Raw genomic sequence first — 13506 nt, forward strand, 5'->3', positions numbered from 1 at the left:
AACCATTATAGATTATTATCGTCCCATAGAACGATACCAAATAAATACTCTATTATCAATACAACTTCATTTTTAAAAACATTTTATATCAGAATGTCCAGAGTAAAAAATAAGTACCAATACGTACTTAAGTTATTAAAAAACAAATTAACAAACACAAGTTATTAAAGAAAATTAAATTAATTGATAAAAGAAATATGATTATAAGAAGAAAAAAAAATTATTAAAAACAAAAAAAAATAAATGACAAAGGTCTATGGTTAAAAGTTAAAGTAAATATAATATGATAATATATTATTATAATATTAAAGTAATAAAATATTGAAAAAAACAATATATTATTATAAAACTAAAATAATGAACTCTAGATCATCTCGACTTTATGTAATCTATTTTGTGAGCGATAAAACTTTAAATTATTATAAAGAAAATTGTAACCATTAAAACCAAAATAATGAATAATGAACTTGAATTACATTCCTTCCCTATTAAGCTTGTCAAACAAGGCATTAAGAAGCGCGTCACGTTTTTCAGATCTTGCTTCTTCTCTCATCATCCGTTGTTCTTCGCGCTCTCTCCACCTTTGTTCCAACATTATTCTTTCGTTCTCGAGGGACTCCATCCTTTGTTGCCATTCGATCTCCTTCAGTCTCCTCTCTTCTTCTTTTTCTTCGAATGTTTTCATCCATTGCATCTCTATTTGCATTTGTTGCTTCATGAATTCCTCGAGTATCTCCTTGGTGTTACTAGAAGTACTACCACTAGGATTGTTTCCATTGCTACTCTTTATAGACTTCTTTTTCTTGTTCTTGCCACTGTGTATTCTTTCTAGACCGCTTTCTTCATTGTCATCGTCATCGTCCTCATCTGAAGATAAATGTGTTACTCTCTTTTTAGATCCGCTCACTAGGCCCTCTGCTTCCATCCATAGCATCTTCTGCATTCGAGCTTCGAAAATCGCTTGCAAATCATTGTAGAATGGAAATTGTTGCCTCATAAGTTCATCTTCCATCGTCTCACAACCCTAAATTTTTCATTCCAAGAAAACAACCTTTGTTTCTTCAGTTACATGTCATACACACATGTTATTCACTAGATAATTATGCAAATCCTACTAGCTAGCTAGACGGTTTGAAGACATGTTGCTAATTGAAGTGTGACAACAAGACGAACAGATACACTCATTATGAAATCTTCAATCCGTACAACAGATATACTCAACATAATTATCCAAATTTTCCATCTAAATCTGCCAAATTATTTTGGAGTTGAGAAAAGTTGGTATGAACAAACATTTACTAACTGATGTATGATATGACAGTTTATTATATCAGATAAATGATAGTCTTTATAAATTATATATTATTGTACCCAGAATAAAAATGATTATTTACTAGACCAAAAACGCAGCTTAAAAAATATAAATCTTACAACTTTTATAATAGCAATTAATTAACCTTTCTTTGAGGTTTTTTTTTAACGACAATTCTAATAATGGTAATATGAGAAACTTCATGTAACTTTTTTTTCTCTTCTAAAATGGATTATTTTCGGGCACTAAAATTAATTTATTTAATTAGACATTAATAAATTCTAAAAAAAATGTACTTAACGTAAAATTTCAACCATAATAATTTTTTTTTTTCTAAAATTAAGAGAATTAAGAAAAATACGGGTGATATATATCAGTGGCGTCTTCTCTAAGATATATATGACTAAACTTGCAATTTTAGTTTTGTTAAATGAGTTTTGTTAGTGATGTGAACTAATTCCAAAAACATTATCTTATGAAAAATAAAAATATTTAGATACCAATAACCATAATCACCTTAACACAAAAAAAATGTGACTTCAAGTGGGGATATAATATTCATCATAATAATATATGGAAAACACAGGAACACACAAATATCTGAATTTAAAAACATGATCTCTATGATATTAATGTAAACAATTTTATGAGAATGAAGGTTAACACACAGAAAATACCAAAACTGCACACAAAACTATTGGGTTTAAAAGATCTTGATACTAGTTATTCCAACTTCTAATCTAGGCACATGTGGGTTGTCCGATAATTTTGAAGTTCTCATACAAAAAAAGAGAATGTTTTTGTTGTTTTCAAAGAAAAATAAGGTAGAAAGCACACACAGAAACACAAATCTAGGGTTTGAAAAAAGATTTCAGATCTAGTTAAAAGTTTATCTTCTTAAAACTCAAAGTTAATATCATTTCAGAGATATAGCCATTTCTGTCACTACTACATTAATGTAGCATTAGACGGTGTCAAAGATTTGTTTTAGACGATGTGAAAGTAAAAATACCGTCTTAAAACCAATACCAATATGACTGTTCTGCTCTTTTAAATAAAATATTTATTAAAATTCAGAGGAACACCGTCTAATGCTTCATTTGGTAGTTCGTAATTTAATATACAGACCGTATCCGAACTTTTGGCTATCCCAGGTAAAACACTAGCTTCATTATTTCTAACGATTTTTAAAATCTCTAGTGTTTGGTACATTTTCTTATTATAAATTGGTGATATCTTAGACAATAACAAAAAAAACCCTTATACTTGTTCTTTAAATCATAAAATCAAAACAAATGTTAAAAAGACGGTAATTGAGTAAAGAGAAATAAAAATATCAAATCTTACGCCAAATGTTATTATGTATTTTTTCGTGTTAGGAATTTACATATCTTAATGATTATGAGTAAGCCTATGATTTTCCATCCCATAATTTATTTTAGGTTTGAAAGAAGTTATAGTTAAGCTAGGGTAGCCTGGTCAGCCGGTCCGATCCGGTCTGATTCTTAGGCTTGACGGTGTGGGGGTCGTCCAGCCACGTCGAGCACCGGCGACGCCCCTATACACCGCCCCGGCAGGCCCGGCGTCGTCCAAAACGTCGAGGGTAGGACGTTTGAGACGGGCACAAGAAGACAAACTTCTCCTCACACACACATATACATACAACTCATACATGTATATATATATATATTAGGCTCATCCCCCATTTCCTTAGTTTCATCCCCTTTGCCCCATCCTACGTGACGCTTATGTAGAGGGTCATCTCCCATACCGTATAGCCTTAAAACACTGTCTGTTATTTGAAAGTAGTTTTTCATTCAAGTCTGTTTCATAGAGATTTGTTCTTGAGAAAAGAAGGCTACAAAAATATTTAGGGTTTATGACTAAAAAACTTAGCCACCACCATTTTTCAGGTTAAATCCAAATACCCAACACAACACACATAAACACAAAGTATACAAACCTTATAACGTGTCACAAGGTTCTTCCATTTAGCTTTGCACTGCTCAGCACTGCGATTATACCCGCGATCCATCATCTTTCTCGACGTCACTTCCCATAGAAGCTTATTACGTTTTGTTTCCACAAAATTCTGATCCATTTCTGCGCGTATCATCAGGAAATCGCGCGTTTCTTGGACACTCCATTGCAAAATCCTGTCACTGGCGCCGCCACCTCCGCTGGCTATGCTATCCAAACTACCACTGATATGATGAAGGTGTCCATGCTCCATATAAGTATAAATATCTTAAATGAAATTTGAGGGTGTTGTTGCAGATGAATATGATAGGAAAAAGATAAGATGGGGAAGAATCACAAGTCTTTATATGATATATTTTGCCGTGTGTGTGTGAATTCAAGGTGTGAAAATGGTTAACTGTACAAAGATTAAATAATAACAATAATAACATTTCTTGATCAGGTGGCAAAATGAATGCAAATTTGAATTTGTAATTTTGTTGCGTTTTATAAAAGGGAAATTATTAAAACGAAATGTGTTCAGATGCATTGTTTATATTTATTGTACAGGTATTCAGGTTTAGAAATTTAGTGGAAGAAAGCAAATAAATTTGGATTTTGTGTAGTATCTTCCCTGTCTCATCCTTCTACGCGTTGTCTTTGATATTTCTTTGTCAATACATAATTAGCTTTTTCAGCGTAAAAAAGTTTTAACTTTATCTACAAATATGATAACGTAATAAAATTTCTGACCAAAATCAACATATCCTATTAACTATTAATAAAACAGTATATTTACTTGAATGAAAACCAAAAAAAAAAACAATGTTTTTTAATATTTTTATAGAAAACTAAAAAAAGGATTTAAAGCTTTTCATCGATAAATAAATTGAAAAACACTTTCTAGGTCCCTTAAATTGGTTCAAAACAACCTATTCCTTGTTAGTGAAGACAAAAATAAGTGCGGAATCTAAGTTTATATGCAAATCAAAATAAGAACGCTATCAATACAAGAAGGATATCACTTCAAAATATTCACTAGTATTGATTTCAGCAGAGTAACCTTACAAAGTTCACCAAAATAAGCTCTCACTCTCTGAATGTGCTCCCTACTGAAACAGGGGGTATATGTTAGTATTTATAGACTATACCAGCAGACTTACATCGAAACAGACAAGGATCACATCGATATACAAAACCTATATCGATATAGGCTATATCGATAGTTCTATATCGATGCATATTGAATGCAATGCAATACAAAACAATCCTATATCGATGTATCCTATATCGATGTCCAATAACCACTAACATCTATATCGATATGTATCATATGTCGATGTTCATCAACCACTATTATGACTAACTGTTGTTAATCTGTGACAAGAGGATGTCACAGATTACCCAACTTACAATCATACAACAGAAACGGATAAACCGTAAACATTACGAGTTCAAGATCGACGTACAAAATATACAAAGAAAAACACAGGCTACAAACACAAAATGCACCAACACACTTATTAATTGTCATGTAGTGTTGAGTTTCCCATGTTCGTTATTTTAAGTCAGTATCTTGAGGGTGAGATAAGGCTTTGAGATCAATAGGTAATGGGTTCGGTTTCCACAAGGGGGGGGGGGGGGTTTCTCATATTTATTGGGTTTTCTCTTGAATTGGTGTATAGGCATTATGCAAAGTGGAAATGGATATTATCAGATGGTTTCGCTGATGGCACGATGATATTCCAGTAGTCAGTCAATAATCCTAATTTGCCGTTAAAAAAAATCAAAAACTTAGAATATATAAATTATAAAAAGCCCACTCGTGTTATGAATAAGGTGTTGGTGTCCACTCATTTTTCCCAAACTAAACATGAAAAACGGCTTAGCAATTTTATTATATAATATTTCTATTAAAAACGGCTTAGCAATTTTATTTTATAATGCTTCTATTAAATTTCGGTTTTGACACTTGTAATTTAATAATTTAACCTTTTAACTTATTAAATTTTTATTTAATTTATTTTTTCTTTAATAATTACATTATCAACTTAAAAAAAAAAAGCTGAATACGCTGGTGTGTTTAATTTTTCTCTCCCAACATTCTGGTATAATTTTTATTAAAAATGAAGTTGTACTCAAAAGAGAATATCTTTTGGTATAGTAATCTTTAGCCATTGACGTTACCGTACTAGTACTGACGAACCATAAGGTAGAGATTAGCACTTGTGTTGGGACTATCACAAGAACTAGTAGTGGTATTCGTTTTTTAGTTTTCAATCGATATAAAATACATGTCGGTGTCCTTTTGGCATGTCATGACTTAAATTTTGGTTTTCTCTTTCAGTTGTTGTATCGAATATCGGTATTGTACCTCTGCCGTAACAAAACAATCATATTCCCACCAGTAGGTTCGTGTGAATAGTAATTTTAGTTTTACTACGTATACTAAAAATAATATACATCTTGGTATCATACACTATACTGAATACCAATATCATACACTATATCGAATACTAGTATCGATACATACTAAAATCACCGAAATTGAATTCTAATCAAATCCCAAAGCGCACTTCCAAATATATAAATCCACGACTCCTACTATTTTATTAATGTTAATTTTTATGATTAGCCAAGTTGAGAGGCATTAAACGTGATCGAGTGCATAACCCCTTTGAAAGTTTATACAACTTTTAAATTGTTGTAATGCTTTAAATAATTAGAAATTTAAGTTTATACACGTGTATATATATTGTAAGGACCGTTTCACTCCTTGAAATGCTTCGGCCGATCTAATAAACAAACAAGAATACACTAATAAACAACCGTTTCTATTGATTTTAACAAGTTACAACGCTGAGAAACGATTTTGGCAGAGCTTCGCTTCAGATGCCAAAAGTTACAAAATTAGAACAACACATCACCTATTTATAATACTCTACCATTCGTACAAAAGGAATAGGGACGGTTGAACCATCCGTGCAAAAGTGCTTTGGGCTCCATCCGCACGAAGGGCTCCTTTGTGCGGATGGGCTTCAAACATTCAAACCCGACCTTTCAAACACACTATTCTATATAAAGTATACATTAAACCTAGATAGGACACAGAATAGGGTTCCGACGGTAGGGTAATGTGATCGGTGAGTTTGATTTGAATTTTGAAAGGGGGAAGACGTATGGCAGAAGAAGATAAATGGTGAGGAAGGGATGATGAAAAGGTAATAATAGATGTCAATCAAAGTTACATAAGACAATTAAACCTTACAAACACCATCTGAAAACTTATATAATATGCTTCATATATTAAACATAAAATAAGTAAAATATATTCCTCTATTCATTGCTTCACTTGACCCAAAAGATGATAACTTTCACCAAAAGTTTATAATAAAAGTTCAAGAATTCTGAACCCTAGCTGCAAACAACCCAACAAACTCCGGATACTGAAAACTTTCAGCAATCATACTCTCACAACCCACCGTTGTCGCCACCCAACAAACTCCGGATACTGAAAACGCTATCTAAAGAATTACTAAAACTTGTTGAACGGTTGTTCGGTTTTTCACAAAAAAAAAAAAAACTTATATACGGGTCGTATAACATTATACGACCCGTATACAGATCTTAAAAACCAAAAAGCTGATCAAAACTCACAAAAAATAAACACAATTGGTCTTATAACACTATGGGTATGCTTGGCAAAAGTAGTTGGTGGCTGGAAGCTGATGGTTGGAAGCTGATAGCTAGTAGTTGTAGCTTTTTAGATATATTTGGTGTTTGGCAGAGTAACTGGAGCTTTTTAAAATGTATAAAATGACCAAAGTGGACATAACTAAAAATTTAAAAAGTTTGTGCATTAAAAAGTTCATTATCTTTAGAGGTTAAAATAGTCATTTTTTCCCTGAAAGCTTGTAGCACCTTCTAAACGCTACTAGTGAGAGCGTTCAACCAAAAGGTTCAAGCTCCTAACCTAAAAGCTTCAAACTCCTTCAACCAACCAAGACTTTTTATTGAGTATGAGCTTTTTCTTAAAAGCTTGAAGCTATAAGCTCCTAAAAGCTTCATACCAAACGTACCATATATTGCTCGTATACAATTGTATACGGCTCGTATAATGTTATACGACATGTATACATGTAAAATAAAAAAAAAACATTCCATTGTATTTATTTCTCTGCAACAGCATTCTATACGAACCGTATACTAAGGATGTGAAAATAGTGGATCCCATAATTTATTGTGTGAGAGAAAACGTACACGTTTGTTCAATTGCATCATCAAAATGTCATGCTTACAAAAGTTGGTGGTGTCTTTGATACTCTCACTCCTTTCCGGAAACGTTTTCTACATAATTTACTAATTTCAAATTCTCAAATATCGCTTTGAAATTTTATTGTCCTATATTTTTGTAATTTAATCTCAACCCGTATATTTTTTCAAAGGTCAAAAGTCAAAATCAAGGACCTCATTACATTGCATAGTCATTTGACTATAGTCCACAACACAACTAATTTCTTGCGTTTAGGAGATTTAGCTACCTTTAATCTAATTATTTATCATTTATTATATTTTTAAATCATACATAAAACATTAGCATATTTTCTTATTTGTCCCATGTTAATAATTGTACTCAAGAAAAATTCTAGGTGGGTCATTAAAGGTTTAAAGGTTAGTTTTTGTCTCTTTGGTCCATTGATAACCTAGATCAGAATCATCAGATGAACATCATACATAACTTTTCGGCTATGAATTTTTGTGATATTTTATTTATTAATTCTATTTCGGGATCTCGTAAATGTAACTTAATCTGAATATATGTTCACATAAAATACAAGTATACACATATGTGAATATGCGTATTCATTTGTTTGTTTCTAGAGGGAATTTCATAATGTCCGTTTTTTAATTATTTAAAGCTCATGTTAGCCAAAAGCTACCTTCGTTCTATCACGTGTTAATCACAAATATTTTACACTTGTGGTTTGCTAAAAAAAAAAAAAAAATTCTAGTGTGTTGTTTTTAGAATGGCAAAATCACATACCTACTAATTCTAGTTTTGTCCTTCATATGACTAGAACCCTTAATCTTAGAGGAAGAAACACATTTTTAATACACTTTGGTACAACTTATGACTTTATAGTCTAGTTACATTTTGAAACTGTGATAAGATTTTAGGAACAATAGATCCTGTGTTCGATTCCCAAAAGGGGGGTCTCATATTTATTGGGTTTCCTCCTGTATTGGTGTATAGACATTATGTCTAGTGGAGATCAGTGGCGGATCTAGAAAAAAACGTCAAGGGGCAACATTTCAAAAATTTCTTTTCTATAGGGGCAGCGAAATCGAAAAAACGTCAAAATTTTCCAAAATCTACACTACCGCCGGAGCGTCAAGGGGTAGCGGAGGCTACCCCTTGTTATATGCTATGTCCGCCACTGGTGGAGATGGATATGATCGGGTGGTTCCGTTGGTGACATGATACTCCATTGGTCTGTCAGTGATCCAAATTTGTCGTTCAAAAAAAAATATACTTTGGTACATGGGTGTTGTTGGGATGTATTGTTTGGTTTTCGGGTAGTCCGGGTCTTTTTTTTTTTTATTGTATATGGTGTTTTACCCAGTAACTTTTTTTTTGAGTGGCTAAAATATCACCACCAATCACTTAGTTGGAAAACACACCACTTTACCACCACCTAATAACCGATCGATACGACAAGCGGGTTAGTCGGGTTCAGGATGTCCGGTTAGACCATGGGGTGTGGTTTGCTTAGCCCCTTTGGGGACTACCCGCCACGTAGGCGTCACATCACCATGGGTGGAGGACTACCCAAGGGTGTGAAGGATAGTCCTCCCTCCCTTTTTTTATTATTATTTTGTTTGATTTAATTAAATAATTAAAACAAAAAAAATCATTCTCTCTATCTCTCTCACAGGTGGCCCACCATCAGCCAACCAAACACCTCGTCCCCAACGTCCAAATTCAGCCGGTTGAGCCGCGACGAGCCGGGGAGGGGGCGGTGTGGGACGACCGAGACGAACGGCGCGCGGGGGGGGGGGGGGGGGGGGGAGGGGGGGACCCCCACACCCCATGGTCTTATTGATATCATGGGCCTACTGTTCGTTAGTAGGGATGGCAAAAAAGCCTAAGCCCGACGGGTATACCCGAAACCCGAAACATACGGGTCGGGTATACACGAAGCCCAATGGGTATGGGCCGGGTACGGGCTTAAAAATAGAAAAAATTCGGGTATGGGTACGGGTATGGGATTTAGTGATACCCGCCCGATACCCGGCCCATTTACCCAAATAATACCCGAAATTATCATATTATAGATTTCCATATATATAAACTTAGTACATGTACTTATTACATTCTCTATAGTCATATGTGGATATGTATATGGCAAGTGTTTAGTGAACATATAACTTATTTTTGAGCATGTATATTGGATATGGAAGCTATCACCCCTTATTATGTGGACGTTTTATGCAACTAGGTGGTCCTGATACAATTACCTAAATAAGTAATCGTTTTAATTTAATTTAATATATGTGGTCTTAATATGATATGTAAGTTGTTAATTATATTTTCATTTGTTATATTCACTAAAATAGTAAATTATATAAAAATCAAAGTAAAAATTGCACATTTGTTCCAACGGGTATTTTTGAGAAATTAACGGGTATACCCGATACCCGTGTGTATGCCTGATACCCGACGGGTTATTACCCGAAAAATACCCGACAGGTAACGGGTCGGGTATGGGACAAAGAATTACAACCGGGTACGGACCTGGGATTACCAATACCCAACCCAAGCCCGGCCCATTGCGATTCCTATTCGTTAGGTTGGGACACAAGATGATATAGCTTATTAATGGAATTAATAATGATCATGTACACTTCTCCAGTTCTCTTATGATGATCCGCTAGAAGCCTAGAATACAGAAATAAATGTGATGACGGTGGGGGCTAGAACTGTAATATACAGTAATTAATAAGGGAAAATTACGCCAGTAGCCGCTTGACCAGGCCTTTTACCAAAATAGCCATTTGACCAGGCTTTATGCCCCTACATATGTCAGCCTATCCAAGTGAACTCTCATTTTTATGCACCTTCAATCCAACCACAACCAAGCGGACACGTGTCCCTCTTACCTGAACCGGCTTTATGCCGCTACACGTCAGCCGAGCCGCTACAAGTACAAGCCGAGCCGCTTCGCCCTGGATCTAAGCCGCTTCAGCATGCCACCTACCCCCAAGCCGTTTCATTTGAATTTATGAGCTTTCAACACATGCCCAAGCCGCTACACCCTGGATCTAAGCCGCTTCAGCATGCCACCTACCCCCAAGCCGTTTTATTTGAATTTATGAGCTTTCAACACATGCCCAAACCGCTACACCCTGGATCTAAGCCGCTTCAGCATGCCACCTACCCCCAAGCCGTTTCATTTGAATTTATGAGCTTTCAACACATGCCCAAGCCTTTACATGTGTTTTTTTATTTCTTAGATTTTTAGTTTAATCGTACGTTTATATAAATGCTTGTCCGTTTGTTTGCTACTGTATCTTAATAAATAAAGTCTTGTCTTATTTAGTGTCTATTGCAATGTACATAAAATATAAAATTTATCATATATAAAAGTTGTTAAATACAAAAGCTTTTCTTTGATCCTAACCCACTACAAATATAATGAGTTTGAGATTTTAAAGCTAAGTAAAACGTCATAAAACCGAGAGGTAACCCACCCGATGAAAAAATTGGCATAAAACCGAAAGGTTCCATAGAAAAGGAGAGAACACAGAGTAGAGAACTCCTTCTGTATGGGATTCGGTTTTTTAAAGCTAAGAAAAACGTCATTTTCTTAAAAAATACAACATTGAAAAAATTTGTCCCACCTATACTTCAAAAACCAATTTGACATATTTTTTTGATATTTTTTAAAAAATACTACTGAAATTTAAAAAGAGTTTTGAAACGGCTTGGCTTGGCCTTGAAAGGTCATGGCTTGTACTTTTAGCGGCTCGGCTAGCTTGTGGGGCAGGGGCGCGAAGCGGCTCGGCTTGTACTTGTAGCGGCTCGGCTGATGTGTAGCGGCATAAAGCCGGTTCAGGTAAGAGGGACACGTGTCCGCTTGGTTGTGGCTGGATTGAAGGTGCATAAAAATGAGAGTTCACTTGGATGGCCTGACATGTGTAGGGGCATAAAGCCTGGTCAAATGGCTATTTTGGTAAAAGGCCTAATTAAGCGGCTACTGTCGTAATTTTCCCAATTAATAATGTTGTGATGGAGATATTTTATTAATTTAATGAGATATTATCATATTGATAAATTAATAATTTATTAATTTAAAGAGATAGGTATAACCTATAAATTTACAAGTCTAATATACATTTACAAATTAATTGAATTTGTTAAGTTTATTTTTTTTAATACAAAAAGTTATTTCATAGTACTAAAAAATAAATTAGAAAAACAAGTTTCAATACACATTTCGTCTCCATGTACAATATATTAAACATTATCGAACAAAAACAAACTTCAATGCATATTATTTTTTACTATACAATCTTAGAATTTGAAATCTTTTAGTAATTATTAATTTATAGTTTTATTGGGACCAATATATATACATTGGGATTTCAAAAAAGTTATTATCTTATTATTTTATCGATTGGTGTTCAATTAGGGGTGTTCAAAAAACTCGTGACACGCAGCTCGCTCGAAATTTGCTCGAAAAAAGCTCGAAGAAAGCTCGGCTCGAAATTGGCTAGGTTGTAAATGAGCCAGCTCGGCTCGGTTTGTAAATGAGTCGAGCTCGAGCTTGGCCTGGCTCGGTTGACATCTTTCATTTTTTTGTCCCACGTCACTTAGAAAACAAAAACTAAGAGAGTATCTCCCTTATAAAAGAAGGTAAATACAATGTACAAAGGGAAATAACTATTTATACTTGCATATTTAGCCATATGATTAAATTAAATGACAATTATGGCCCTTAATCTATGAAGAAATTCATTTTTAAGGGTTTTTTAAGTAGTAAATTCTATGGTTCTTTATTAGTTAGAGCTAGATCGAGCCTAGCCGAGCTAACTCGAATTCTAATCGAGTCGAGCTCGAGCCTCAAATCTCAGCTCGATTTGAAATTCGAGTTCGAGCCGAGCTCGAGCTGAATCTAGCTCGGCTCAACTCGGCTCTTTTACAGCCCTTGGTCCAATTTTGTACTGGTCCCAAGTTGGGACAGTACGGATTATTAATTTTATCGAGGTTATTAATTTATCGAGTATTAAGTTATAGAAGTTTTACTGTGTAGATGATAAATTGTGATGACATACACAATTGTGATGAAACATTGTGACCCATCATGAACAATTCTGTATTTGTCACTTGCTTTGATATCCAACTCAGGTTGAAAACCGATTACAAAACAAAATAAAAACGATTACAAACCAATTACTATACTGCTAAACAGTTACCGAGCCTTAAACTTGGAATGATCAAGCTTTTAATGATGAACGATTGGAATTGAATCAATTGATATTGATTGACGTGACTGTTGATGATGAAGTGTGAACGAGATGAGATTGGACTAGCAAATTTGGATACTTGGATGATACATGGAAAACCGCTAGGAATGTTTGACTTGTGACCGCAAGTTTGACTCAACACCCTAGAATAATTAGAAATGTCAGCCGCTAGAAGCCACATCCTAACACTGAACCATAAAAAGACATTGTTACTTATTAACACCAAAAAATCTATTAATTCAATTTTGATATATTTAAGTGTCTAAATCTAAACCATTGTGTTTAAAAAAAAATAACTTTTTGCCTCTAAGACCGTGAGGTATGGTGGGGCGGGAGTTTGGGGCATAGGTTGACACGTGGCTTGGGGGGGCTTTGCTGGGCTGACCCACATTGAAGACGGTATGGTGGGGCGGGGGTTTGGGGCGTGGGTTTGGTGGGCTTCGCTGGGCTGACCCAAACCGCTAGGTATTTGAATATTTTTTAAAACAACAAATTTAATTTTTTTAATATTTTGAAATAAAGAAAATTACATAAAAAAATTCCTAACGTTTATATTTGTTTTTTTATCACTTGTCTCACCTCCAAGACTAGTTGCAACTCGTCACCCTCTAGGTGATCAATGAGCTGGGATAGAAATTTCAAATCATCCCGTTTTTGTTTCTGGGCATCTCTAGCGGCATCTCTAGCTTCTTTGCTCTTTCGAATTT

General features: G+C 34.5%; 1 protein-coding gene across 1 annotated transcript; it reads right to left on the reverse strand.

Annotated features, from left to right (window-relative positions):
- Positions 1-373: 373 nt before the first annotated feature.
- LOC110889887 (trihelix transcription factor GT-3b) lies at positions 374-3674 on the reverse strand. Its single transcript, XM_022137465.2, has 2 exons — positions 3276-3674; positions 374-1024 (listed from the first exon to the last, which is right to left on the reverse strand). The coding sequence occupies exons 1-2, from the start codon at positions 3543-3545 to the stop codon at positions 473-475; spliced, it is 822 nt and encodes a 273-aa protein (XP_021993157.1). The 5' UTR covers positions 3546-3674; the 3' UTR covers positions 374-472.
- Positions 3675-13506: the final 9832 nt, after the last annotated feature.

The sequence above is a fragment of the Helianthus annuus genome, chromosome 16 (assembly GCF_002127325.2).
Source record: "Helianthus annuus cultivar XRQ/B chromosome 16, HanXRQr2.0-SUNRISE, whole genome shotgun sequence".
Taxonomy (NCBI): Eukaryota; Viridiplantae; Streptophyta; class Magnoliopsida; order Asterales; family Asteraceae; genus Helianthus; species Helianthus annuus.

Bases quoted from the DNA above. Each gene is read 5' to 3' on its own strand.
- LOC110889887 (XM_022137465.2), bottom strand. From the start codon at position 3,545: ATGGAGCATGGACACCTTCATCATATCAGTGGTAGTTTGGATAGCATA. The intron at 1,025-3,275 runs GTTTGTATACTT...TGAAAAATTTAG, and splicing joins ACCTTGTGACACGTTATAAG to GGTTGTGAGACGATGGAAGA.